General features: G+C 37.1%; 2 protein-coding genes across 5 annotated transcripts; both read left to right on the forward strand.

Annotated features, from left to right (window-relative positions):
* Positions 1-1670: 1670 nt before the first annotated feature.
* Positions 1671-5631, forward strand: mitd1 (MIT, microtubule interacting and transport, domain containing 1). Of its 2 annotated transcripts, none has more exons than XM_084421767.1 (7): positions 1671-2232; positions 2305-2406; positions 4356-4492; positions 4643-4672; positions 4754-4866; positions 4961-5021; positions 5116-5625. In XM_084421767.1, the coding sequence occupies exons 1-7, from the start codon at positions 2088-2090 to the stop codon at positions 5215-5217; spliced, it is 690 nt and encodes a 229-aa protein (XP_084277893.1). In that variant the 5' UTR covers positions 1671-2087; the 3' UTR covers positions 5218-5625. The 2 variants fall into 2 exon arrangements, with proteins under 2 accessions (XP_084277893.1, XP_084277892.1); XM_084421766.1 differs by having other exon boundaries at positions 1674-2232; positions 4586-4672; positions 5116-5631.
* Positions 5632-5757: 126 nt separating this feature from the next.
* cracdla (cracd like a) lies at positions 5758-26071 on the forward strand. Of its 3 annotated transcripts, none has more exons than XM_084421763.1 (11): positions 5758-5825; positions 10629-10800; positions 14065-14136; positions 14251-14380; positions 15124-15259; positions 15400-15561; positions 15948-16142; positions 16957-18412; positions 20751-21730; positions 24808-24925; positions 25006-26071. In XM_084421763.1, exons 3-11 carry the CDS (start codon positions 14079-14081, stop codon positions 25197-25199), a joined length of 3429 nt encoding a protein of 1142 aa, XP_084277889.1. In that variant the 5' UTR covers positions 5758-5825; positions 10629-10800; positions 14065-14078; the 3' UTR covers positions 25200-26071. The 3 variants fall into 3 exon arrangements, with proteins under 3 accessions (XP_084277889.1, XP_084277891.1, XP_084277890.1); XM_084421765.1 differs by having other exon boundaries at positions 5760-5825; positions 24808-24889; positions 25006-26065; XM_084421764.1 differs by lacking the exon at positions 10629-10800 and having other exon boundaries at positions 5760-5825; positions 25006-26065.
* Positions 26072-27021: the final 950 nt, after the last annotated feature.

Below are 27021 nucleotides of genomic sequence, written 5' to 3' on the forward strand. Positions count from 1 at the left end.
ATAACAGTGAATAAAACTGGCTTGTTTGGCTGTTAAAATTGTTGGAGCAGCCCAGCCAGCTTTTTATTCACATGTTCTGATGTTGTTTGTGGTCATCATTGCCCCTTTATGAACAAGCAGGAGAAAGGGAGCAATGATGAGAGGGAAAATGCCTTTTCAAAACCTTTCCTCTTACAAATAAAGGTTCTTTAATAGCATTTATGGTTCTATGGTCAACTAACATCCATAGCACTTTTCAATTGCAAAAAAAGTTTATTTATAGTGAAAAAAGGTGTTCTTTAGATTATTCAAATTATTTAAAGTGCTTTTAAGAACTGTTTAATGAAAGGTTCTTTGGGGAACCAAAAATGGTTATTCTATGGCAAGGAGGCAAATTTCAAATTAGTTTAGAAAATTAGAAGATTTCCACTTTGATAGATGATCACAATGCTCTTCTAAATGTTAATGTATTCTTATTTACTTTCTTATTAAAATCATAAAAAAAAAGAATAAAATATGTATATAAAAAATATATGTATAAAAAAAAGGTTTCCAAAGGGTTCATTTAAAAAATGCATTTAAGGTTGCACATACTTTTTGTAACACTGTAAGCTATTTATGAAATCATAAATCAAGCAAAGTCAGACATTATCCCGGATGTCCTTTTTCTAGTCTGTCTATATTCTTTGCGTTCAACAAGGTCACACAGGCTCTGGTGAGTTTTAGCTTTACAGTAATTGTGCTATTATTTGATCATTTGTCACGATCATTTGTCCTCACACACTTAATTTAGATAATTTCCCTCATTTTAAGTTAGAACTACATAACGTAAAATGGCTATGACATGCAATACATGTGTGATTAAACTGAATATAGATTTAAATATAATATGTAATATTCAATATTATTGAATAATTTTCAAAAATGTATAATATTTTTGTCAACATCATGAGCTGTCAACACCATTTTGATTTTCTGACTGTGGTTGAATTCAGTAGAGTTTCGTCATGTGGTCAGTTCATTTGCAAAACATCCCCTTATACTAGTTTTAATCACATTAACGTTCACATTTAAACATTTCTTAATCCTTTTCATATTTCTATAGGCCTACATTTTATGTGGGGTGAATGTCATATTACACATTAGATTATTGATAACGCTACATTCCTAATTTAAACCTTACAGACCATGACTGAGCTACTACCATTGTACAGTACAACAACTTCTTACTACATCCAAACCTAAATAAACAGTAGTGAGTTAAAGTAAATAATCAATTGAAATACACAGCAATAGAAGAATAGATGTTTTCTGTTCTTTTGCTAGCATCTCTATTATTGCTCAAACTTATATTCTCCCCAAAATATTTGTGCATTTATTTTTGCTACATTAGTGCTACCTATGCATTCATGTAAATGCATTTGATGTGCTTAAATAGGCTGGTATAATAATGATAACATGAGCATTAGCCTATTTAAATGAAATTTAAATATATCAAGGACATTTTGTGACAAATTAAAAAATCTGTGCGTTTACTATTATAGTTCCAGTATATTTATGGGCAATAAATTATTGAACGATGCATTGTTATAATTTACAACGTAACTGACTAAACCATGCTATTGACTTTTAATAATAATATGGACTTTTATTAGTGATCTGCGGTCAACGGAAACGGAAGTTGGTCCCTCAGCATAATAAACACGTAAGTAGGTATTCACATTTTAGTTCCTACGGGAAACGCGCAGTATAATAGTCTCTGATTAAAAACTGATTAGTTCGCTAAAAAAGTTGTTTTCGCGTTCGAGGACAATCGACGCGTCATTATTTTAGTTCGTTTTAAATAAGTAAATGTGCTTCCATTGATTTAGTGTAACATTGTTTCACGAAAGCCCACAATATTCGAATGTTTTTAAGGTTTTATTTTGGATAGTGTTGAAAATGTTGTGCTTCTCATGATTTTTCGAAAGGCATAAAGAAGTGCAGACCTATTTGCTATGACTAACGTACACAATAACATAATGCACATGTAAGAATCACTGTCAGCCGGACTGTATTCTTCAGCACTGCTGCCACTTCTGTTGCTCCAGCCATCACAGAGAGTAGACATGGCTCATGATTTCCTCCCAGGCATGGAGAGCTCTGCTATCTCTGTCCTGAAGAGAGCTGTAGAGCTCGATCACAGCTCACGCTTTCAGGAGGCTCTGGTGTGCTACCAGGAAGGGATCCAGCTCCTGTTGGATGCCCTCAAAGGTATGAAAATGGTAAATGTGCTCTTTTGCTGATGGATTTAAATGTTACTGAATATAATCACTGTTTTCCTAGCTGTTAAAGATGACTCAAAGAAGGTCCACTACAGAGAGAAGATCAAGGGCTACATGGACCGAGCGGAACAGATCAAAGACCATGCGAACAAACTGAAAGAGGGTAAAGAAAGTGGTTTAAACCAGGAATTTTAAACTGGGCTCCGGGGACCACAATCAGTGTCAGTGCTAGTGTCAGTGTTAGGAAAAGTTACTTTTAAAAGTAATGCGTTACAGTATTGCATGGGGACATGAGAGGTGTCCGTCAATAAACTGGAAAACAAAGTCACTTGATTTACTTGTTTGAAAAAGTAACTCAGATATTCTGTTGAAAATGTCAAAAAACAAAAAACAAAACAAAAACATTACTTTACTAGTTACTTGGGGAAGAAGTAATCTGATTACGTCTCGCGTAATCAACACCAGGGTAGTCTCGAGTAGCCAGACCTTCAGACTGACAGCAGACGGTTTGGACTCCATAGAGTGGTGTATGACGTCACTTTGTAGGCCGACCGGCAGTTAGCATCACGCTGGTTCCCTCGACAAAAACCCAATAGGATTTTCCCACAGGCTTTTGGATTATCGCTCAAAACAAGCTCTGTGATCAACAAAAGTTTATGATACTTGCCAGTTTTGTCCATCAAGATAATTATCACTGATGAACACAACTTTTATGAATTTTGAAGTCTAAATGCAGTCGCCAGTATTAAAAAGCTAAAGGTAGGCTATAAGCGAACTACACCACGGTCCCACAAATTCAACGTCATCATCACTAAGCTTCCGACAACTCTTTCAGTTTTTATCTAAAAACATTTTCCCAGAACGTTTGAGTTAGAATAGTTTGTAAGAGCAGTTATAAGCCAAATGAGCCTGTAAAAGCGGACTGAGTTTACCTGTTCGGCGTGATGACGTTAAATCTCTTCGACAGCCTCTGTAGTCCCATTTAGCCTCTTGTTAGCAACTACCTTTTTCAAGACACGTAACAGCTTCAAAAAATCATGAGTGGGGTAATATTGATGTATTTTGTGTCGTAGAATAAAACGTGAAAGTGTCTTGAGCTTGTGTTCACCACAGACCTTATTTCAGCCATTTAACCAAAACCCCATACAAAAAACCTGTTGACTTCGAGACGATGGAACCGGAAGTGCTAAAATGCTAACTTGCTTCCGCGTTTTGGCCTTCAAAGTGATGTCATACCTGCACCACTCTATAGCAGCCTTCATTGGCCAAGGACCCTCCCAGAGGCTGTCTGGCTGACATGTAAAGCAACCAATCACAGTTCGTTTTGTGCCGCGTGTTCAGGGGCGTAAAAATGTAACATCAATGTTCCTACAATAGCAGACCGTCTTAAAAGTCTTGGGCATATTTTGTGAACTTTATATACTTCACATACTTTTATTCTTCCATGAGGGGTTTTGTTTCCAGGTGGACCGTTAAAAAACGCGACACATATTTCTCCTAGAACATCCTGTAGAATCAGTAGAATCTGACTTTGAAACTCCAGAAAAAAGTTTATATAAAAACTGTAAAGTTGTCTGTGGAAAAGTTTTAGAAAAACTGTGTAAAAATATGTTTAAAAATAAAAACATTTGATTAAAATAAATAAATTTTAATTTAAATAATTTAATGCCACCTAATACTTAACACATATTTAAAATATTACTATTTCACAGTATAAATTGGGTGTCGAAAATATATAGCTGCCTTTTAAATTTTAGAGTGTGGATAATCATATTTGGGGCTTTGTGGCATCTAATTGATTGAACACCATAGCAACCACCTAGCAACCGCCCAGAACACCCTAGCAACCGCATAGCAACCACCCAAAACACCTTACCAACCACCTAGCAACACCCTAGCAACGACCCAGGATACCCTAGCAACCACCTAGCAACACCATACTAACCACCCAGAATACCCTAGCAACCACCCAGAACACCTTAGCAACCCCCTAGAAAAACCCTAGCAACCGAGTGGCGAATTTTGCCACTGCAAGCACCACATTTTCTTCAGGAAATGTACATTCTAGTTAACCTTACTATTAATTTTTCTCATTGTCATCTCATCTGTCAGAGGGGAAATACCATGAGCAGATAAAGATAGCTGACAGTTCCACTGGTTTCAGCTATGAATCCCTCTTTAAACCATACATCAGAGACGCACTGACTGAAGTCTGGGTGGAGGACCCCTATGTACGGCATGTCCATCAGGTAGAGACTACAGTGATGCTCTAGATTCAGATGCTGAGATACTAAATAACTGTATTACAGAGTGAAACGCATTACAAATGTTTTGCTTTGCAGTTGTATAATTTTCTTCGTTTCTGTGAAATGCTGCTGAAATCTCCATGTCAAGTAAAGACGATTCACCTTCTGACCTCACTGGATGAGGTAAAGTTTTATCATTTTGTTCATCAGTGGTATAAGTTGACATACATTGGCTTAATCATGTGTTTGTTTTGTTTTTTTAAGGACCGCTCCGCTCCGCAAACCAGTGCCCTGGCAGAAATAAAGCAGTCGCTACAGTGTCAAAATATCTGTCTGGACATTCAGTACTCATCTACTATTCATGACAGGGAGATCAGGTACATCATTCTCATTGACTGTATATCACAGTAAACTGGGACGTAATGTCTTAACATTGTCTATATAATGTATGTATTCATTTTGTTTCCTCAGGTTTAATAATGGTTGGATAATTAAGATCGGCAGGGGACTCGACTATTTCAAGAAACCAAAGGTACCATTCATTAAGCATTTATACCTCTGAAATGTGAGTGCTTGCATAATAGATATATGAAAATATATTAAAATGTTCTCTCTTTTTTTTTAAGGGTCGCTTCTCTGTAGGATACTGTGATTATGATTTGAGAGAGTGTCATGAGACCACTGTGGACGTTTTTCATACTAAACACACTAAGAAGACTTCATCTTAAAGCGCTTGCCTCTAAAACGTCTCCACTGTCTGCCATATTTATGGGACTTCATTTCAAATGCAGTCCTCACACACCTACCTGCACGACTGGAAATGTGCCTTTTGCTTTTTAATTATGCGAAAGAACTGTTTTTATTGTCTTTTTTTAACGTGCTGATATGTATTGCAGGGGAATATACGGCTCCTGAGACCTACTTGCTTCGTTACTTTATTCTGGTGTTTTTAAACATTCTACACACTGATATTGGTGTTTATTATCTGGTGCCTCTGTAAATATGGTAAAAACCAAAGTTCAGTTGTAAATAAGTTAGTACTGTGTAAAATATGTTCGTCACACCAGTATGTGTCCTAAATTAAAATGTTTGTTTTTACTGACTATGCTGATTTCGATTAAATATATATTCTGTACAACAGCAGCGCCATCTTGTGTTTAATGGGTGAACTTTCAGTCATCCTGTAAAAGCGAATGATTTGCGTTATATTTCACCTTGTGCTCAACGTCATGTGTCGCTTGATATGACGGTGTTTTGCCTCCACCGGCTCAGTTAAAGAGCAAGTGAATGCCAGAGATCACACCGACTTCACTTTCTCCATGATTTACATCAGCATGTGAGTTTACGCTATTATATTTATATTAAGTTTTAGGACAGTAATGTTAGTTGTCGTGTTCATTTTGATTTTAGATATTGTTCCAGTGGTTACTGTAAGTTTTTGTTTATTTTATTGAAACTTACTTAATATCTGCTATTGTGACGTGCACAGTAATTTTACAAACGATAACCTATACTGTATTTTATGGCTTTTTGAATATCTGTTTAAAGTAATATTTATATGGGGCACTGTATATGGGACATTCAAACTATAAACGCATTGCTGTTTGTGAAGGGATAAGCACTGTTGTTGACTGATGATGTTGATTTTAATAACTAAATCAAAAGCTGAAGGTGTTTTGTTGGAGGATATTTGTTTGCTTGGACATGTTTGCCTGAGATGCTTCTTTTGCCTGTCATATTCGAATCCATTAGTTACAATGAAACACGCATGAATTCCCTGCAGGAGGAGATTAAATCTATAATCGCCCTTAATCTCGACTCGATATGTGCTCCTCATCTCAGTTCATGAAAAATATAGAGCGTTGTTGTCTCTAAATAACACTATTCACCTCTCATTGGGACAGACTTGGAGTGATGATGATCATGATGGGTGAATCTCATGAAACACGTCCAGGACATGTTAAGACATATTCATTATTTTATTAAGACATTATTTTCATGAGAATTAAGCACTATTGCACTGTAATACAATGTTAACCGATATATATATATATATATATATATATATATATATATATATATAGCCTACATACTGTGTGTGTGTATATATATATATATATATATATATGTGTGTGTTTTTGTTGTGTTTTAGTAATGAATTTAGTTGTTTATAAAAAAATATAATATATATATGTAAACACTTATAGCTTTTTATTATTATTTTTCTTGGGAAAGTCATGTGCTTAATTGTCATAAAATTGTCACACTGTCTGCTACTAATCTTAATAGTGGTAAAAAAATATGATTTTGAACTTTGAAGTGACATTTATGACCATGGACATGTTCTTCAGAGGTTTTGTGAGATTAACCCTGATGATGATGATGATGATTTGACTACATGCCGCATGTGTAAATAATATAGATATAAAAAACAACAACTTTAAATTATTTGGGAGAGTTTTTTTGTCACAATGAAAATGCGACATTTAAACAAGACGACAATATAATATTCAAAATGTTAACAAAATATAAAACCAATATTTTGACCAACAAAACTCTAACATCATTTATAATTAATAAATTGCATAAAATTAAAAACACATGACAACTTGCCCTGACATTCATGAAAAATACCCTAAAATCGTCCTCTTGACCGTGTTGTCTGAATGCTAGTGTGGTTTAATTCAGTTCACTTACCCAACTGCTATTACAAAAACATGAATATTTTGTAATTTTAGTTGGAAGACTGAATTCACTAAAAATATTTGAATTTTAGAGATAGGTGTTTGAAACCAACATTCAAAACCTCTGCTGGAGAAAAAAGCGTTTGTGTGACTGACTCAAAACCTTATAGTTATTTATATAAATATATATACAGACTCACACATAAAATGTAGGGTAGCAAGTACACTAACCAGTGTGCAATGTGCTTTAATTATACAAATATGTACAAAGTATGTGTTATATTTATGTAGAATATTTGCGGCATAGACCACCCTGCTGATTAAGATGAAATGAAAAGTAAAATATAAATTCAAACTGGCTATAAATGTCTGAAACAATTTAGCATACAACGGTAATATATTTCCTTGTCCTGCAATAATTGGAGGAAATTAAGTGTCGCTTCAGCAGTTAGTAAAATGTTCATTGGAAGATTTGGTTTACATTAAATGAGACATATGTGCAGATTACGTTTGCATCCTCCTCAATATGCATGTCTGAATATAAAAATGTAAATTGACAGATGGATTATATTAAAGGCCAGACGCATAATGTAGGCTGGCTGAAAGTCACCCAGATGCTGCGCTGACTTTTGTCCAGTAGGAGAAAAGGAGAGGGATTTGTGGCCAACTCTGGATCCTGACACAGATTTATGCCTGTATCTGGGGCAAAGCTGCTCTGTGTTTTGCAGAGTGCCGGATACAAAACGTTCAATCCTCAGAGATAATGGGTAGTTAAATGAGAGTGTCACAATTTTTAGGGTTAAAAAGTCAATGATGGAGACGTACATGCGGATGAGAATAATGGGCCGAGTACTTTTTTTTTTTTTTTTTTTTTTGACAGCCAATTGTCTGTCATTTCGTTATCTCACCTTTTAAACGTTTCAAATAGGTTGTAGCCTACTTTCACAGTTACTTATAGTAACACGCAGGAGGGAGTTGAGAGCTCCTGTCGTTGTCTACACAGTCTGCACAAGAAAATGAAGCACATCATCTGCTTAACTCCACTATATCACCTAACTGTACAATTTTAAACATGATGATCTCAGCACTGTAAACCCTAACGCTCAAAATAATTAATTGGTTTGAGTTGGACAAACTTAAATTAAACTAATTAGTTCAGTCAAATTAACTTTTATGAGCATTTAGCACTTTCTTTTTCTTTCAAGTTCACAGAACTGATATATTTTAAGTAAACTCAACTGTTTCATTGTTTTGAGTCTTATGAAATTATTTCTTTTGATTTAGACGAACTTAAAGGTGCTCTAAGCGATGTCACGCGTTTTTTAGGCCCAAAATGTTTTTGTCACATACAGCAAACATCTCCTCACCATCCGCTAGCTGCCTGTCCCCTGAACACACTGAAAAAAAACACGGTCTCTGCATAGCCCAGGCTCCACAAACGGCAAGAAAAACAAACTGGGCTAACCCGCACCACGAAACATAACAAACCGTTCCAGCCAATAACCGACAAGAAGGATTTGGGGGTGGGGTTTGGGGGGTTAGTGCGCGGATGAGGAGGAGGGAGGGTCTAGCTAGCCTCCGTTTTGTTTGACAATACTTTAAACGTCAACAAGAAGTGACGTCACCCAACATCACTTAGAGCACCTAAGTGCAAGTTTAACTGAAACGGCTGGGATGTCTATTTCCCAGCATGCTTTGCAGATGGGAGAGTAAATGGTAAAATGAAGTGTAAGTGTAACATTTTTGAGCAAGATTAATGTTTTATTATGCTAATTTAGAAGAATTTCTGTTAATGTTGGTTTTAGGATAGTTACCATCATGGTGGCAAGTGGTGCATGCAGCTTGATTTGAGAGCAAATGAAACCTTTATATTGCTGTACTCATACAGCAAGTGCTACTGTATAACATACTATTGTTAACATGCTAACAAATTAGTATGTTAGCAAACTAGCTTGTTAAACCTAGCTAAGTTTATACTAATAAAAGTGTTCACATTGATATTACATGAAAGTATTAAGTTAAATGTATGAATTAGTGCACTCAAACATTTCAAGTTAAGAACAATTCAAATGTATAAGTACAAAATAAAAATCTGCCAGTTCTGCTTACTTAAACTTTGAATTCCTTAACTTAAGAAATTTGAGGCAACTGATTGCGTTTAATTTTTTGAGTTTTGCCAACTTATTCGGGTTTAGTGTGAGCATTACAGATTAGTTCAGATGCTGATAGATTTGTTTAAGCAGTGGTTCTCAACTGACTAGTCTACCCTGATAAATATTATTAATAAAATGCACTAACCACATTAGGACAGCAAAATAAATAGGCTTACATTTTAAAAGGAAGGATATAGAATCTAATTCTTGATGTCAAATTCATCTGTCACAAGTAATGCTTATACAATATTTTGCCCCATATTTGTTCCATGTGTTGCATTTACTCAACCGTTCAAAACTTGGGGGGTTGGTAAGATTTTTTTAAATGTTTTTGGAAAAAGTATCTTATCCAAGGCAGCATTAATTAGAAAAAAAATTTTATCCTGTATTTTATCAATTCTAATATATTTTAGAACGTAATTTATTCCTTTTATGGCAAAGCTACATTTTCAGCATCTTTACGCCAGTCTTCAGTCACATGACCCATCAGAATTCTAATATGCTGATTCGATGCTCAAGAAATATTGCTTACTGTTTTTATCAATTTGAAACAGTTTTGCTGCTTAATATTTTTGTGGAAACTGTGATACATTTTTGCACGATTCTGTTTAAAAGAACTATATTTATTTAAAATGGGAATCTTTTGTAACATTATGCATGTTTTTACTGTCACTTTTTGATCAATCTAATGGGCGGATTCATTTCTTAAAATAATTGACCTCATACATTTGAATTGTAGTGTATACAGTATAAGCAAACAAATGATATGGTAGTGTATATATATAAACTACCATATCAATTTTTTGCTTAGCAACCTTTAAATGGAATGTGACATTGTTTAAATGATTTGCATACAAAAACTGAACTACTCTGACGTGTTGATGCAAATGTATCACACAGCTAGATGACAGTTGTTCGTTGTCTTAGTGATATTTTCAACATTCTCTTATCATTTACAAACACAAGAGGTATATCAGACGTGATGCTCTGGCTACACCTGCAGTAGGCCTTTGACCAAATAGCTTTCTTATGCTTATTCTAACAGCACACACACACTCTCTCTCTCGCTGGTCTAGTGCTGGTGGTGTGTTATGTTGTCTTCATCAGCTCTGCATTCGGCCAGCGCTGCTCCAAAGCTGTTTAGTGTTTTGTAAAGAGCTTAAGCGTGCAGGAAAAGCATGTATTGGAAATGTAACAGTTCGACAGTCGGTGTGTTTCCAACTCCTTATTAGCAAACATCGATGCTGCTCTTTGTCAGAGCCTGCTTGTCCTTTACCTCTTCCTTGCTTTCTCTTCTGCCAGTTCCTATCTGGATTTTGCTCTTGGTCCAAGTTCCTCCATCTCTCTTGCATGTTTGTGACTGGGGAAGAACTGTCATGGTTCATTGGATGTAAGGACATGCGTTTCCGTTAAAAACAAGAACAAAAGCTAAATAACACAGAAAAGAGGAAAAAGAAGGATTCTCACTGACAAAGTAAGTATTTTTTTCTTGCTTAAAGGGACAATGTGTAGGAATTTCTCCCATCTAGTGGTGAAATTGTATTTTGCATTCAAACGAATAATGCTCTCCAGCGCCTCGCTTTTTCAAATGCGCGTTGCATCTACGGTAGCCGTTACGTACCATAAAGCGATGTCTTTTAATAGCACTTCATCGAGTTATACTGTCTTTCTATATAATAAAGTACACAACCAAGCAATGAAAAAAAGCTTGTAATTAAGACCGTAACATTGACTTACCTGTCGAGAAGAAAGCAGGCAACTTCAGCGTCCCTTTTGAAAGCTTTCTCCTGCATTAGCGCTTTCCACCTGGAAAAAGCTATCCCGACATTAACCCATGTTTTTTGTAATCTCCGGTCACGTTTCGTTTTTACGGTGTACTTTGGACTTTTTCGACGACGAGGACTCCTTATCCTGTGACTAACCGTACAGTGCAGCCTTTTAAACTTGCTGGGGCAGTGACAAGCGCCTCTCACTGCTCTGCTCCTCCGCTTCTGCTGGTTTCAGTCACGTGACGCTGGTTCTGAACGAAAACGCGTTGTGGAAACATGTTGGCCTAGTACTTTTTGTCCCTCTCTGCTATTATAGTTTTTCAAGATGGCGGAACTACATGGAAGCCTCCGTGGACCTACCCGTCCCATGCATATAAAGATAATAAATTCTTCGTTTACGAGGATAAGTCTGATCATTGGCATAGGTATTTGTACACCATTGAGGACATATTTAAGAATAAAAATATTGATTTTAGATAATAAAATACCTAAAAAACTACACATTGTCCCTTTAATATTATTTGAAGTATTATGCTTTGTTGTCTAGGGCAATCACAGTATATCATCGGTCATAGCTATTATTTTGAATATAAAATATGAAATACTTAAACAGTAAAGTCAATCACACTAATTTCAAAAGTTTGGTGTCAGTAAGATTTATTTTTAAAGAAGTTCATATTTTTATTCAGCAAGGGTGCATTACATTGATCAAAAGTGACAGTAAAAACATTTCTTTTGGACTTTCTATTTATCAGTGAATCCTGGGGTGGAAAAATGTATCGCAGTTTCCACAGAAATATGAACTGTTTTCAACATTGATAATTAGAAATGTTTCTAATGCACCAGATGAGCATATTAGAATGATTTTTGTGACACGTGACACTGAATACTGGAGTAATGATGCTGAAAATTCAGCTTCGCCATAACAGAAATACATTACATTTGAATAGAATTACATAAAAGAAAACAGTTATTTTAAATTATATTAATATTTAAATTTTAATCAAATTAATTCAGACTTTTGAGCATAAGAGACTTTTTTCAAAAACATAAAAAATCTTACCCCAAACATTTGAAGCAATGTAACAAGGTTATTTTTTGGTCCCCTTTCTGCCACTGTAGTTGTAGGATTAGTGCTCAGGGAAATCTAACAGTGATCTCTATGAAATGTCCTCCAGCAAAGCTTATCTTTATATTCCATGTGATCTGGATGCTACTTTTTGATAAGGCACTGACTGCTTCCACTAAGGAAAAATGGCACATGTTGACTAGGGATGCACGATATATCAACCACCATATCGGTATCAACTGATATATGTTCATATTTAACGTTATCATTATCGGCCTGATAAGAAAATCATGCCGATATATTAAAGTTGGTAATTAATAGATTATTTTTTTCAGCTAAGACAAGTGTACACTGTTCACCATGATGGTTTTGATAAATAGCTTGAAATATGATTGTAATCACTTTAAAAGAGGAAAATACAGTTCAGTGCAACATGTGCAGCGCAGGTCTGTCAAATAGGCTACATAAAATTATAATGGAAATTTGTGTGCTTGGGAAATGGCTTTTAATAGTGAGACTTTTTTGTAATCAGCCTTGCAAAATGTATATAATATTATATCAGTTATCGGCTTTCAATTATAAAGAATTACCGGTTATCGTATCGGCCAAAATGTTCATATCGGTGAATCCCTAATTTTAACAATTGATCACATACTGTACATACTGAGTTTTTTTTTTCTTCTTTTCACAATAGACAGCAGATGTCAGATTAAGGGAAGGACTCGGTGAACTTTGCATGTTTTTTTTCTGTTAGTGCATATCTGCATTATCAAGGCATGGTCAGTGATAAGAAAGGTTTGTTGTCATAATAAAGGATACAGACGCACATAAGAGTGAAATAAGTGTGACGCACATTGTCCAAAATAAGGACACAGTCTCACACATTTCAGTTCATTTCCATGTGATCAAGACAACTGGTTCCTGGAGGAACTTTTTTGACATGAAGTGACTGTTTTAATTTTTCTTGTCCGTGCTGCACGGTTCAGTACAGTAGCACGGTTTCTAAATAAAAATGACTGTTTGACAATGAGGAAAGATTACCACTAACTAAATAAATAATATGAATCTTGCCTGAGTGCTAATGGTAGCGCACATAAGGTTACTGACCACTGACTTAAAGCAGTGTGCTTTTAACAATATGCTTCATGTGATTCATACATTTACTGTTCAATAGTATATACTGTCACATGATCATTCAGAAATTATTCTAATATATTGATTTGCTGCTGAAGAAACATTATTATTTATTTTAAAAGCAGTTGTGCTGCTTAATATTTTTGTAAAAACCGTGATACGTGATTTCTAGATGAATGGAAATCTCAAAAGAACAGCATTTATTTGAAAAAGAAATGATCTGTAACATTATAAATGTCTTTACTGTGACTTTTGATCAATTTAATGAATCCTTGCTGTATTATTAATTTCTTTAAAAAAATAATATTAATGATCCCCAACTTTTGAACAGTGTTGTAAAGTAACACACATAATTGTCGGTATAGTGCAGTTGAAAGCACTAGTCTGGTTACATGGAAAATATGACTGCAAAATAAACCTTTGGTCTCTGGGTTGAGAAAAGCATTCTCTTATCAGATACATATCGCAGGCAGAGAGAATTTAGCCACGTTGCCACATCAGAGATATAACATTTCTCAAGTATTTCGCATTTCATACTCTTCTGCTGTTCTCCTTTGAAGAACAAGTCTCTTTGTTTGTTGTCAATGTGAATTTAAGAAAAACAGTTAATAATTATTAAACTGTAATTTTCTATTCTTTTACCATTCTCGACTAGAACATTTCCTTTGACAATTCCGCTGACGATTTCCCAACCCCTTCTGTATTTCTTTTTCACTCCTCCTCATTCTGTCTTATCTGATTTCTGCGTAACTGTCCTCATTAACAGCTGTACCGGTAAAGATGAATGTTCCGGAGGCTTCAGGAGACCCAGAGGGAGAAGGCAGTGATGACTTAACAGGTCAGAAGACTGTTCTAAAAAAGAATAAATCAGCATAATGTTTGTCTCTTTTATTTCACCGAGTTTACTGCAATAAAGAAAATAAGATAAAGGGATGATATGTTTGATGTTTAGGAAGGAAAAAGTCTAGGTTAAAGTCTTTTAAGTCACGCCTGTTTGGGAAGATAAGGAGGAAAGAGGAAGACGGTGGTATGAAGCAGAGTCAGTCTGAAAGTGATATCACATGGGGTGTGGAAGAGTCAGAGTAAGTGTTCACACTGATTGCCAGCATGACTTAAGAGCACTCACATATGCATGGTGTCACTTTGAAACCACTTAAAGCTCTGCATGATTTGATGATCCCTTGTGTGCTTATTTTATCGAATGTGCATAGTGTACTTCAAATCTTAAAAGTATGTTTTAAACAAACAGTTTTTGCAGATAATTGAATACTAATGAAATAAAAGGCTTTTTTTTTTTTACCGCACTTTTAAAAGTTTAACTTTAAAATACATTTTAAATCACGGTTTAATACTCTTTTGTTGTGCTTTAAAGAAGTACACTTATTTTAACACTGACACTTTATTTATTTTAACTGTTTTTTATTTGATTTTACAATCAGAGTTAATATATTTTAAATGTACTTAATTGCATCATTCGTCATTACAAATGTGTAATTACAAATAAATGACATACGAGTTTCAATAGAATGAAATTAAAGTACATTTTAGTTTACCACAAATGCTTGTCAGTACATTCTGTAGGACACTTTAACCATATTTCAAAGACACCGGTAATTATGTAAAAAAGTGCCTACTTTAGTGGTTCAAAAAAAAAAACTAATTGAATTTAATATAAATTGAAACTACAATATTTCCTTTATTTGCAATTAACATGAAATTAAGTGCCAAAAAACATTACATTCAGTTCCTACTTAAGTATATTCTTTTAAAATTATATTATTTCCCCAATAAGTACCTCTTTGCTTCTTGCATCTTTTCTTCAAAGCTGCTCCAAAGGCATGCTGGAATCCCGGGCATTTTCACATGACAGCATTTTTCAGGCAGAGCACAGTCATTCAGACACTGAACCGCAAAGAATTCTGTCTCAAGAGAACATTCATGGCAAAATTCAAGTTCTTCGGGTGAGTACACACAAAACTCGGCTTAATTATTGCACACTTTATAAACACACATCAATGTGATTGACAGAAGTGTTTCAAATAGTTTTTATTCATTTATGAATACAATGAAGTTGAAAGGTCATTTTTTTTCGGTTGATCAGATGAAACTCCAGCAGCAGAAGATGCATTTAGGCCCTCCCTCCCTTCTGTTGCCCATTAAACGTCGTGAAGACTTTGGTGGAAGTTCGGAAGATGACGGCCTTCCTCGTAGCCCCCCTGAAGTGTCCCGTGGTGAAGGACTGTACATCAGCATATCGAACAAGGTGCTTGTACTGTAATATAGCAGCAGTATCCGTATCTTTATTGTGACGTAGTGTATTGTAATGCACGTATGTGTGTAAATGGTTATATAAATCTGCACAGCTTTGGCCTTTCTGACTAAACAATCATTGATCAGACATCTGCATAAGTTTGTGATTAAACCTATTATCCATTTTGTGTGGATACCAGTTCTTGTCCTCATTCCAGTCTAAATATGATGTAAACCACCATGTCATTGTGTTTGCATTTTTATATCCCTCGCCATTTCACCTCTGTGTTGACATTATGCCTGTCATTCATTCATCTATATCATGGCCTAAATGTGAATGATTTATTTGGTCTAAAATATTGTCTAATGTTTAATTGTGTGCTTCTCTTCCCCTTCCAGACCTCCTCACAGCCTCTCTCTCCTCGTCCTATCAGCCCTGCACCCCTTTCCCCACTTGCCCCTGGCTCAGGGGTAGACTTCAGCACCCCTCCACAGTTCACTTCCCTCCTGGACAACTCTGCTGCCCGTCACCGTATGTCCCTCAAACCTAAGAACCAAAGGGCCAGTGCCAAGAACAAGAGGGTAATCACTACAGTGAGTATTTTTCATGGCCCTTTCTAAACCAATTCTCTATTTCTATAAAGCGCTGCTGCAGTGATGATGTATTTTTGCAGGCATCACCCTGGTTCCCTTGACAAAAACCAACATGATTTTTCCATTGGCTTTTTAATTATTGTTGAAAATAAGCTCTTTGATCAACAAAGGTTTATGATTCTCACACATTTTGTTCATAACAATAATCTTCACAAATGAACACCACTTTTACAGTGAATTTTTAAGCCTAAATGTAATCGGCAGAATTAAAAAGCTAAAGTTAGGAAATAAATGACCTACACCACTGTCACATGACTTGTCACACTACTAAGCTTCAGACAAGTCTTTCTATCATTATTTTAAAAGTTGTAACGTTTGAGTTAAAATAGTTTGCAAAAGCTTGATTATAAACACAGCTAGGTTGTAAAAGCCATCACGACGTTAAATGTGCCCAACAACCTGTTTAACATCTTACTAGCCACTTGTTAGCAACCGCATTTTTCAAGACATTTTTTGAAACCTTTAAAAAATCACGACTAGAATTTTTTTTGTCAGAGAACAAAACTTGAACATACCACGAGCTTGTGTTAAACACAGACCTTATCCAAAAACCCATTGTCTTCAGGATGATGGAACCAGAAGTGCAAAAATACTATCTCATTTCTGAGTTTTACAACTTATCCTTAGAGCACTAATGGGTTTTGAAAAAAAATTTATTTTCATCTTTTTCTTTTCCATATAACAGGTCATATTTAATAGATTTTCCTAAAGATATTTACCAATTGTTTCCTCTCACCCTGTATTTCCTATGCAGACTGGAAGCAGAGCACGATCTGAGAGTTTGAACAATCTGGACTGTTCATTGACTACGAGGGAGGAAGAGGAAGGGCTGGCTCTCGTAAAAGAGATACCTCGAGCTCGCTCTTATTCCTCTCAGGTCTTGCGCCCAGGGGGGAAGTTTACGGCTTCACAAATCAAGAGTTTTCCAGTTTCACCTTTAATGTCTTTGCAGACTACTGGAGATAGTAGACAAGTTTCTGCTGAGCCTGAGCTTGAGAGAAAAATCCTGTCCACATCACCTCCGAGCCCTAGCCTAAGAGATATGACTCCAGTTGAGTCACCAGTAGCCAAACTGCCAATCCCAGTGGTGCCAATTGATAGAAAGGGAAAAGGAGAAGTAAGTGAGATGCTCAATAGCTCCAAACTTCTCAAGAACAGCCAAAGTAACCTTGTGTCAACTGTAAGCCCAACTGTAAGACCAAATGTGACTACCACACCAGAACCGAGTCTTGTGAAAGATGAGAAGTCTAATGCTATGCTAATACAAAACAAGATGGACACATTGAGCAAATATAATGTTCAGAATGTAGTAAATATAGAAAATCGTCTGGCCTCTACTTATGCTCCAGGCAACGTGTTTTGTGGAGTAAATCTAAGACCATCATCTTTGCGGCGAACTGTACCATCTACAGATGAAAAACAAGAGTCCAAAACTCCTCATCCAGTCAGCACAGTGTTGGCCGTTAGTCAGGAAGATCACTCTCAAACTGAATCCATAAAGCGCCAGAGAACTGTGTCTGGATCATTCCAGTTCAATGTCTCCTCAGACAAGAATCAAGAGCGGCCGAGGACTGCAAGCTTCACTGGAGTAGTTGGGCAAGCTGGACTGAAAAAAGAAGCTACTGAACCTACTAAACCTTCTTTAAATTTCAAGATAGAGCGGCAGGTAAGTTCACAAGTTGAGAAAAAAATAAAAGACCCATATGCTAACTTACCACCAGCATCAAAGAAGGAAGACAAAACAGACTTTGATCCAGTGATACCAATAAAAGAGGAGAGTCAGGACAACAAGATACAGGAGATTGGTGTAGAGGCTACTGAGGAAGAAGTAGAGGAGTTGGCAAAAGAGGCATTTGAGGATGTGATGGAAGACATGACGGCGGGAATAGAGAGGGAGACAAATGCATTTGGAGTGAAGCTTCGCTCTACCTCTCTTTCGCTAAAATTTCGTTTGGACAAAGCTCAATCAGAAGACAAGGTAAAATGCCACAGTGTTGAAGTCAATTTGCTGACTCCACCTCTGGCCTCACAGTCTGATTCAACCAGCTACATAAAAGCTGAAGATCAACACACCAGCCTAAGACTCCATGCTAAACTCAAAGACCCTTTTCTCCAAACCGATGAGTCCTCAACCTCAGTTCAGTCCTCCAGTTCACCACCCAGGGGTTTCTGTAGAGACAAAGAGAGAGCTGGCTTTCTCAGACATGCTGGTGAGTTTCTTTTTGTGGTTTCCCATGGTGCTTGAAGATTAATCCTCTGAACTACTTAGTTTGCAATTACAACAAATATGAACAGCTACATATCTTATGAGGATGATGTTCCAGGTCATGCCAGGAATCAGTCGGTGTGCTTGTCTGAGTCAAAGCATTTAGAAAGCTGCTTTGTTCAAATGTTTAACTGTGCCCATCTGACTCTGTCTGTAATTACACTGATAGTGGTTATTCAACTGAGTAAACAAATGGCAGATTGTGCTCATACATCTATGTTCAAGTTATACCTCTTCTGACCAAACTGACAAATGACTTTACTAAATCATTAAACCAATAAAGTCTGTATTATCTTTATTCCTTATTAATGATTAGTCAATTTTAGTATTATTCAAAAAGAGTAGCGATAAGCAGAACAGCACAGTGAGTAGTTATACATGATTATTACAAAAATAGCTAGGGAATCGTAAATAATTTAAGGATTCTGGTTTCTTAATGCTTCATTACAATCCAGTAATTGTCCTAAACTATAAAGATTGTGGTAACATATTTAATTTTGTAAATATTTTGGAAAAGAACTTACAAGATGTATAGGATGATGTGCTATTATAGGAAATAAATGAAAACATTAGCTAATTTAGTTGTTATAGCACAAAATGTCAAATATTAAAAGAGGTGTAAGTTGGCCCCTACCTGGAGTAAAAAGCACAGGAAATTAGTCAATTACAAGCTGATCTTGAATCTACCCTTTCTGTCAAAAATTCTAGAAAAGGCAGGATCCTCACAACTTTGTTCCTTTTTTTTTAAATAAATGGTATCTCTGAGAATTTCCAGTCAAGATTTAGACTGTATCACAGTACTAAGACTGCTCTCATTAGAGTTACAAATGATTTGCTCTTATCATCCGATTGTGGTTGTATCTTTCTATTAGTGTTACTGGATCTAAGTGCTGCATTTGATACTGTCGACCACAACATTCTTTTGAATGACTCTGAAATTATGTTGGCATAAGTGGAATAGCATTGGGATGGTTTAAATCATATTTATCTGACCATTATCAGCACTAAATGAAGAAATGTCAAATATATCTCAAGTTCTGTAAGGAATACCGCAAGGCTCAGTACTAGGACCATTGCTTTTCACCCTGTACATGCTACCCTAAGGAGATATCATTAGGAGGCATGGCATTACGACAAAACTTACCAATTCACAAAATTAACGGAATGCACAATTTGAATCATTAACTACTCTTAGTACAATAAGTAACTGCACTGATTTAATTGGAAGCTGTGTTTTTGATACACTGAAACATATCAGCTCATAAGAGTCCTTATTTTTGCAGTCAGGATACACTAATGGTCACATCAATGGAAGCGGGTATTTATGGAACCTAATGTTGTTGGATATAGTTTTTTTTTTTTAAGTCGGCATGAAACGGGAATTATAATAGAGTGGTGCAGGTATGACGTTACTTTGTAGGCCAACCGGCAGTTAGCATCACACTGGTTCCCTGGACGAAAACCCAATAGGATTTCCCATAGCCTTTTGGATCATCGCTAAAAAAAGCTCTGTGATCAACAAAAGTTTATGATACTTGCACGTTTTGTCCATCAAGATAATTTACACAGATGAACATAAATTTTATGCATTTTGAAGCCTAAATGCAGTCAAAAACTACGAATTAAACGTCACCGTCACTAAACTTCTGACAATTATTTCAGTCTTTATCTAAAAACATTTTCCCAGAACGTTTGACTTCGGATAGTTTATAAGAGCACAATTATAAGCCAAATGAGCCTGTAAAAGCAGACTGAGTTTACCTGTTCAGTGTAATGACGTTTAATGTCCCCGACAGCCTCTGTAGTCCCATTTAGCCACTTGTTAGCAACTGCCTTTTTCAAGACACGTAACAGCTTAAAAAAATCTTGAGTGGGGTAATATTGATGTATTTTATGTTGTAGAATAAAACGTGAAAGTGTCTTGAGCTTGTGTTCACCACATACCTTATTTCAGCCATTTAACCAAAAACCCATTGACTTCAGGATGATGGAACCGGAAGTGCTAAAATGCTAACTCGCTTCCGCGTTTTGGCCTACAAAGTCATGTCATACCTGCACCACTCTGTAGTCTCTCCTTGTGTATATTCAAATTAAACAAAAAAAATAAATAAAATTGGGATGCACCTATAGAATCTTTAGCTTTGTTTGAGAGTCTTACCTAATTTAACATTCACCCATGTTTCCCATTTTGGTTAGATCACCTCTTTCCATGAAAATGGGTGGTTTCAACTGAAATAAGCTGCATGGCATTCTGATAAATAGATATTCTAATGTATTTTCAGAACCTCCTCAGCCCTTACCATCAGCGAGCAAAGACACTAAGATTGTACCTTCACCCCCGAAAGAAGGTACAGTCCTGCCTCGAGAAGAGACTACAGCAGTGTCCTCTCAGGAGAACACACCAACATCTACAGCTTCAGAGGTGTCCTGGATGGAGATGGCCAGAGAGAAGACCAGAAGTCTGCAACAGCTTTTTACCAGTAGACTGCCTGAGTTTCCTAGCTTACAATCACGACCAACAACCTTGACCACAACACAACCACAAATGCAAACATCCACTTCACCAATTCAAGCCAATCCAAGAATCGCTCAGAACATTACAAGCCAGCCGACAGCTACACAACCTCCTTTGAGACCTACAGAAACAAAACAACTGCCATCAACACAGCCAACTGGAAGATCCACACAATCTACCACACAGTTCACTCCAAAGCAACCTCAGACTACAGCATCAACAAGCCAAACTTCAGCAAATTCAACTCAGACAACCACTAGTCAATCTCAAACAGAAAGTACCAGAGAAGTCCAGTTTCAGTCCAAAGCTCAAATTTGTAATTCAACAACAAAACCAACTCAGTCTACAGTTACATGTACATCAAACGTACAATCCACCACTCAAGCCGTACTCACGGCATGTGCACAAGCATGTGCACCACAGTCATCACCACTGCGAGCAGCATCACAGACCCCCACACAGGCTATACTGCGTCCCACACCTCCCCCAGGTTACCCATATTTGTCGTCAAGCCCAAAGTTAACATCCCACCTAGTCTCCCAACAGTCTGCCAATACTGTGTCAAAGGATCAGCCTCAGAATGAGGGAGGAGAGCCCACCGCAATCTCAGGAAAAGCTGAGAGGGCGTCTGTGCCTCAAGGCAAGGGGACCGGGCTCGAGGATGGCAGACCAGTGTGGGCAGCAGGATTAGGAAACAAGACCTCGCTAGTTCAGCGCTGGGAGACTCAAACAACTGTTGCAACCAAGGTATCATATACAGTATTATGCTATCTCCAAACACACTCGATTTCTTCAGTCATATATAAGCCAGAGAGTAAACTGATTCAATCACGTACATTGGTTTCACATGATGGAAACATGTTATCTCGACTCACATTCTTCAAGTAAGATGAATCAACTTTATTGAATAAGTGTTATTTCGCCTATCTGAAATTACCTAATTCATTATTAATAATGCATACCTTATCTATTATTAGTAATAATACACGTGACTATCATGGGCACAAAAAACAAGACATTTAACTGAAAAAATGAAGAAAAGAAAATGTGTGACTAGAGTTTAACCTGTGCTGAATTTGAACTAAAAAAGTGGTCTTATCACTTAGACATTTCTCACGTAAGCCCCATGGATGGTATTGTATCTTACTCATGCTAGAAACGAATAAAAATAACTGCAGCAACAACAAATAACCCCTTTTCCCCCCAGGGCTGTACAAGGTAGACAGAATTTTGACTGCCCTTTTCATATGAGTAGACATCACTCGCAGTCTGTCTCCTGGTCTTAACACAGATGGCTTCGCTGCACATTTGATGTGAGTGTATGTTTTGACTTGAGACTGGCGGGCGTGGACACGAGCTTGCACTGTAGCATCAGTAGAGGGCCCAGTGTGTAGAATGTGTAAGGTTTATTCTCAGTTTGCATCCAAGGAAGAGTTCACTGGGAGCAACACCTGTGGTGGCATTAGGTGTATCTCTCAAAGAAGTTTTCCAGGGCTTACCCTTCAAGCTTGCCGTTTAAACACAATATTTCAGGACAAGGTTCATGCACTCCACAGCCTTATTAGCTTGAGGAAAGTAGAGGGAGGCACGAACATGTTTTATATTCCTGTTTGCAAGAAAATAATCAGCAAGGGATGTAAATTGTACACAATTGTCAGTCACAATATCCATAGGGTTGCCAAAATGGCTAAATGTTATAGCAAGAAAGTCAGTGACAGTATCAGTAGTTACATTGCTTGTAAACGCTATTTCTGGCCACTTGCTGTGATAGTCAACTAAAGTGAGTGTATACCTGCAATCCCAGGTCCCTAACTCGAATAGGCCGACAATGTCTAGTCCAAACTTTTCCCATGGATACAGGGATATGGGCACCACCAAGCAGTATGGACCTCTAAAACCAGGTTGTCTGGTACTGCAAGTTCATCCCTGACATGAAAGTAAGATGCCAGCTCAGGTGGAAGGTTTTTCTTGTTTTTAGGCCAGCCTGTAAGTAGTTGCTACCATAGTGCTGTTAGTTCAGGGCAAGCAGCAAATTCTTTGGAAAACTCCTCCAATGACAGAGCAAAGGGTTCAGCAGAAAGTATACGAGTATACGAGTCCATAGGATGTCCCATTTGTCATTTTAGGTTTCAGAACTACTTCCCCACAGTCAAAGCGGCATAACGTCACGAAAGTGCAGACTCATAGGAAGACCGCAAGTGTTTAGGGTGCCATGTGGGACAGGGCCCATCTCGTAATGCGCATTCCAGCACGACCCATCCCTTTAGATACCAACAGAGTAGTTAGCGCTTGATGGTCCATAAGAAGGGTGAACCTACGGCATCACCAAAAAGTTTGCCACTGCTCCACAGCCCAGATGTAGGCTGGAGTTTCTTTCTCTACTGTGGCATACTTCCACTCTGCTGCTGTGAGAGAGCTGGGCGGAAATGCTATGGTACCTCAGAACCCAATCTGCATTACCACAGCCCCTATTCCATAGTCCGAGGCATCACAGGTAACTAAAGTATGAAGTGCCAGATCAAAGATTGCCAGAGCTGGATTGTTCACAATGAGCTACTTCAATTTCTCAAAGCTTTTCTGCAGAATGTGCGTCCTCAGTCAAGTCACAAATATGACTTGACTTTCTTTAAGCATGCCCTCAGTGGCTTCACCTCTGAAGAGTAGTTTGGCACCAACTGCAAATACCAGGATGCCAGTCCTAAGAATGAGCATAATTTGGCTGGATCTGTGGGGGCTGGTGCTATCCTAGCCTGAATGTGACAGTGGTTGGGTAGCACCTTGCGCAGTAAGAGTGTGTACCAACAAGTAAGGAAGGCTTGAGCAGCTGAACTTGCATTTCGCTTGATTCAATGTGAGACCTGCATGCCATTGTGTTGTTAAAACAGCCTGCAGGTTGTTATCATGCTGGGATGCAGTGTGTCCATACACAATCACATCATCCAGGTAGTTCTGGACTCCATCGAGTCCTTTCAGCATTGAATGATTTTTTTGAAAAGCTGCCAGTGCCAAGGCCCACGTGCTCGATGATGCCTGTAAATGGTGTAGTTCTCTGGAAACTGAATTTCTAGCTGATAAGGGAAGGCTGTACAGGCTGTGCTGACTCTCTTATTTTTACCTGATGGACAAAGCACTTGAGGCAGGGCAATTTTGAGCATTGGCAAAGTGAGAGCTAGACCCTCAACGGAAGCAACTACGATTGGACTGTGCAGTAAACAGTGATTGTGTTTTGCTCGCTGATTTTCCATTGTATTTCCGATTACGTCGTGGCGCACCACGCTGAGCAGGTTTAATCTTGTACACATCCTGCCGCATCAACATTTGTGCGTACTCCACAGCGATCTCTGTTTGACTGGCTAATAGCATTGCGTTCTTCACTGTTAACTGTGGCTGTAGCAAGAGTTGCTCGCAAATGCGTGCTGAGGATGCTTTCTCCTCTTATTGATCCCGTATCATCTCGTCCGTACGATCGCTGAATGAGCACGTTGTCTGAATTGTGTTGTCTGAATATTGCGTTCGACTTTGACTACAACATTCCTAGCAGGCTGAAAATGTTACTCTAATGCTTTGAAAGCATCGGCAACATTCAACCCCTAGTAGTACTACGGCACTGTAGAAGAAGATAATGTTTCCTCTCCTCTGGCCTGTTATCTCCAGTGGCATCGATGGCGACAAGATCATTTTCAAACCTCTTCCGCCAAGTATGAATCTGTTACGAGGACGGACCCGGGCATGGCAACAACAAAAAAAAATCACAATATCTAGTACAGTTGTGTATATTCTGTTTTGTGAATATTTTCAGATTTCCTTTTTACTTATTTCGATAGACGGGTGAGCAGAAAGCCACATCAGAGTCCCGAAGCCCATCTCAATCAACAATTCCTCTCAGACCGATCTCAAAAGTCTCAGGTACAAGCACTGGATTCGACCCAAGTATGCCAATGCGTAAGTGTGAGATACAATATGAGTTTTACATGATTGCTACAATTCAGTTAAATGCTCATACTTGGTGTTGATATTTCTAGAAGCATCAGTCTCTTCTGTTCCCATGAGGCAAACAGACAGAGAGGATAAATGGCAGCAGAAACCACAATCATCATCACCTTCATCGTCTCCATCATCATCTCCTCTGCAGTCTGTTCGTGACAGTGCCCAACCATCCTGGATGGAGCTGGCCAAGAGGAAATCCATGGCATGGAGTGATAAGACTATGGACTAAACAAAAAAACATTATAAAAACATGGAGGAAGAGTTAACAAGTGCAAGGTTGAGTCTGTGTATACAGTTGAAAAGGAGGATCTGAGGACATTTTCATACTGAAATTGAATCCAAAGAATTGTACTCAAGTTATTGGTTTGTTGATGTTTAAGCAGTGTGGTCTTGATGAACCACCACTATTGGTTTTGTAAATTCTGAAGGAAAACTTGAACATTCATCTTAATACTGTTTGCCTTCTAAAACCTTCTCTTGTGAGCTGCTTGCATTCTCTCCATGTGAAGTATGAATGTATGCACAGAAAATAGGTACCAACATTTTGGTAATGAAACAAAATAAAAGGGAGAAGTATACTGTGAGCTATGAAGCCACACTGGTTAACATCTACTGGTTAACAGCACAACAGAACACAGTGAATGTAGATCAGAGGTGGACAGAGGAAATGAGAAAAACATATTCAGGTTCAGACTCAAGCAAAAGCACCCTGAGTGCTCATGAATAAAGGATGGTATGTTTTAATCACTCACACGTGTGCAGACACACATACATGTACAACTATAGAATTGTCTCCCATGTGATATGTTGCTCATTGTTTCTCAGGTTTAACCATTGTTTTCTTGTGAAAATGTTGTTTGAGTATTCATTTATTGATTATTTCCTTTCCAATTACACATTTTATTTATTTCCATGAATTCCATCCAATAGTTTGTATATGTATTGTGACATTATATCACCTGTTAATTTTCGGACACCTATTAGATGTCTGTTATTTTATGTTAAATGTTAAATTATGTGGCTGTAAAGAATAAATCAAATTACTTCGAGCTTGCTTTTGAAAATACCAACTTAGGCCAATAAATTCAACGAACTAAAGTGACTTGTGATTTGTAGTGTATCATAAAATCTATATAAACAACAAAATAAATATTGTTTAAAAATAAAAATGAATATGATCTACTTTAAGAGACACTTTCAGGATTTTTCATTTCTGTTTTTTATAATTACCTCATTTGAAATGGCAAATTACCAAACTATGGATACCATGGTCATTTTTTTTTTTGTATTAACTGAATACATTCAATACAAAAAGAATATATATTTAAAATTCTATATATTTAGTGATGTCAGTATTGACTTTTATACCAAATATAAAATGTATATATAACAAATATGTCAAATTACCACCATAATACCACAGTTGGAATGACAAATTACCAAATGATGTATACCGGTACTTTTTGTATTGAACGAATACAATCGAAAATAAATTATTTGTTTCCTTTTTTTGTTATATATTAGTTTTGTTTTTTTGTGCAATCAACATTGACTTTTAATGCAGATTTTTAAAAATAATAATTATGGAATATAACAAATTTTTGGATAGACTGCATACATTTGGAAATGATAAGTGCTGGTCAGAATTATTTGCCCCCTTGGTAAATATGATCAAAGATGGCTGTAAAAAATAAATCTGCATTGTTAATCCTTTTGATATATATATTTTTTTTTAAATTGCAAAAATCTAACCTTTCATTGAAGTAAATAATTGAAAGTGGGGGGAAAATTATGAAATAAATGTTTTTCTCCAAAACACACTGGGAACAATTATTTGCCCCCTTTTATTAAATACTTTTTGCAACCTCCTTTTTCCAAGATAACAGCTCTGAGTTTTCTTCTATAATGCCTGAGGAGTTTGGAGAACACCTGACAAGAGATCAGAGACATTCCTCCACACAGAATCTCTCCAGATCCTTCAGATTCCCAGATCCATGTTAGCGCCTCTTCTCTTCAGCTCAGCCCACTCATTTTCTATAGGGTTCAGGTCA

Source organism: Rutilus rutilus (genome assembly GCF_951802725.1).
Source record: "Rutilus rutilus genome assembly, chromosome: 10".
Lineage (NCBI taxonomy): Eukaryota > Metazoa > Chordata > Actinopteri > Cypriniformes > Leuciscidae > Rutilus > Rutilus rutilus.

Bases quoted from the DNA above. Each gene is read 5' to 3' on its own strand.
- mitd1 (XM_084421766.1), top strand. From the start codon at position 2,088: ATGGCTCATGATTTCCTCCCAGGCATGGAGAGCTCTGCTATCTCTGTC. The intron at 2,233-2,304 runs GTATGAAAATGG...CTGTTTTCCTAG, and splicing joins CCTGTTGGATGCCCTCAAAG to CTGTTAAAGATGACTCAAAG. The intron at 4,493-4,585 runs GTAGAGACTACA...TTTGCTTTGCAG, and splicing joins ATGTACGGCATGTCCATCAG to TTGTATAATTTTCTTCGTTT.
- cracdla (XM_084421763.1), top strand. From the start codon at position 14,079: ATGAATGTTCCGGAGGCTTCAGGAGACCCAGAGGGAGAAGGCAGTGAT. The intron at 15,260-15,399 runs GTGAGTACACAC...TCGGTTGATCAG, and splicing joins GCAAAATTCAAGTTCTTCGG to ATGAAACTCCAGCAGCAGAA. The intron at 21,731-24,807 runs GTATCATATACA...TTATTTCGATAG, and splicing joins AAACAACTGTTGCAACCAAG to ACGGGTGAGCAGAAAGCCAC.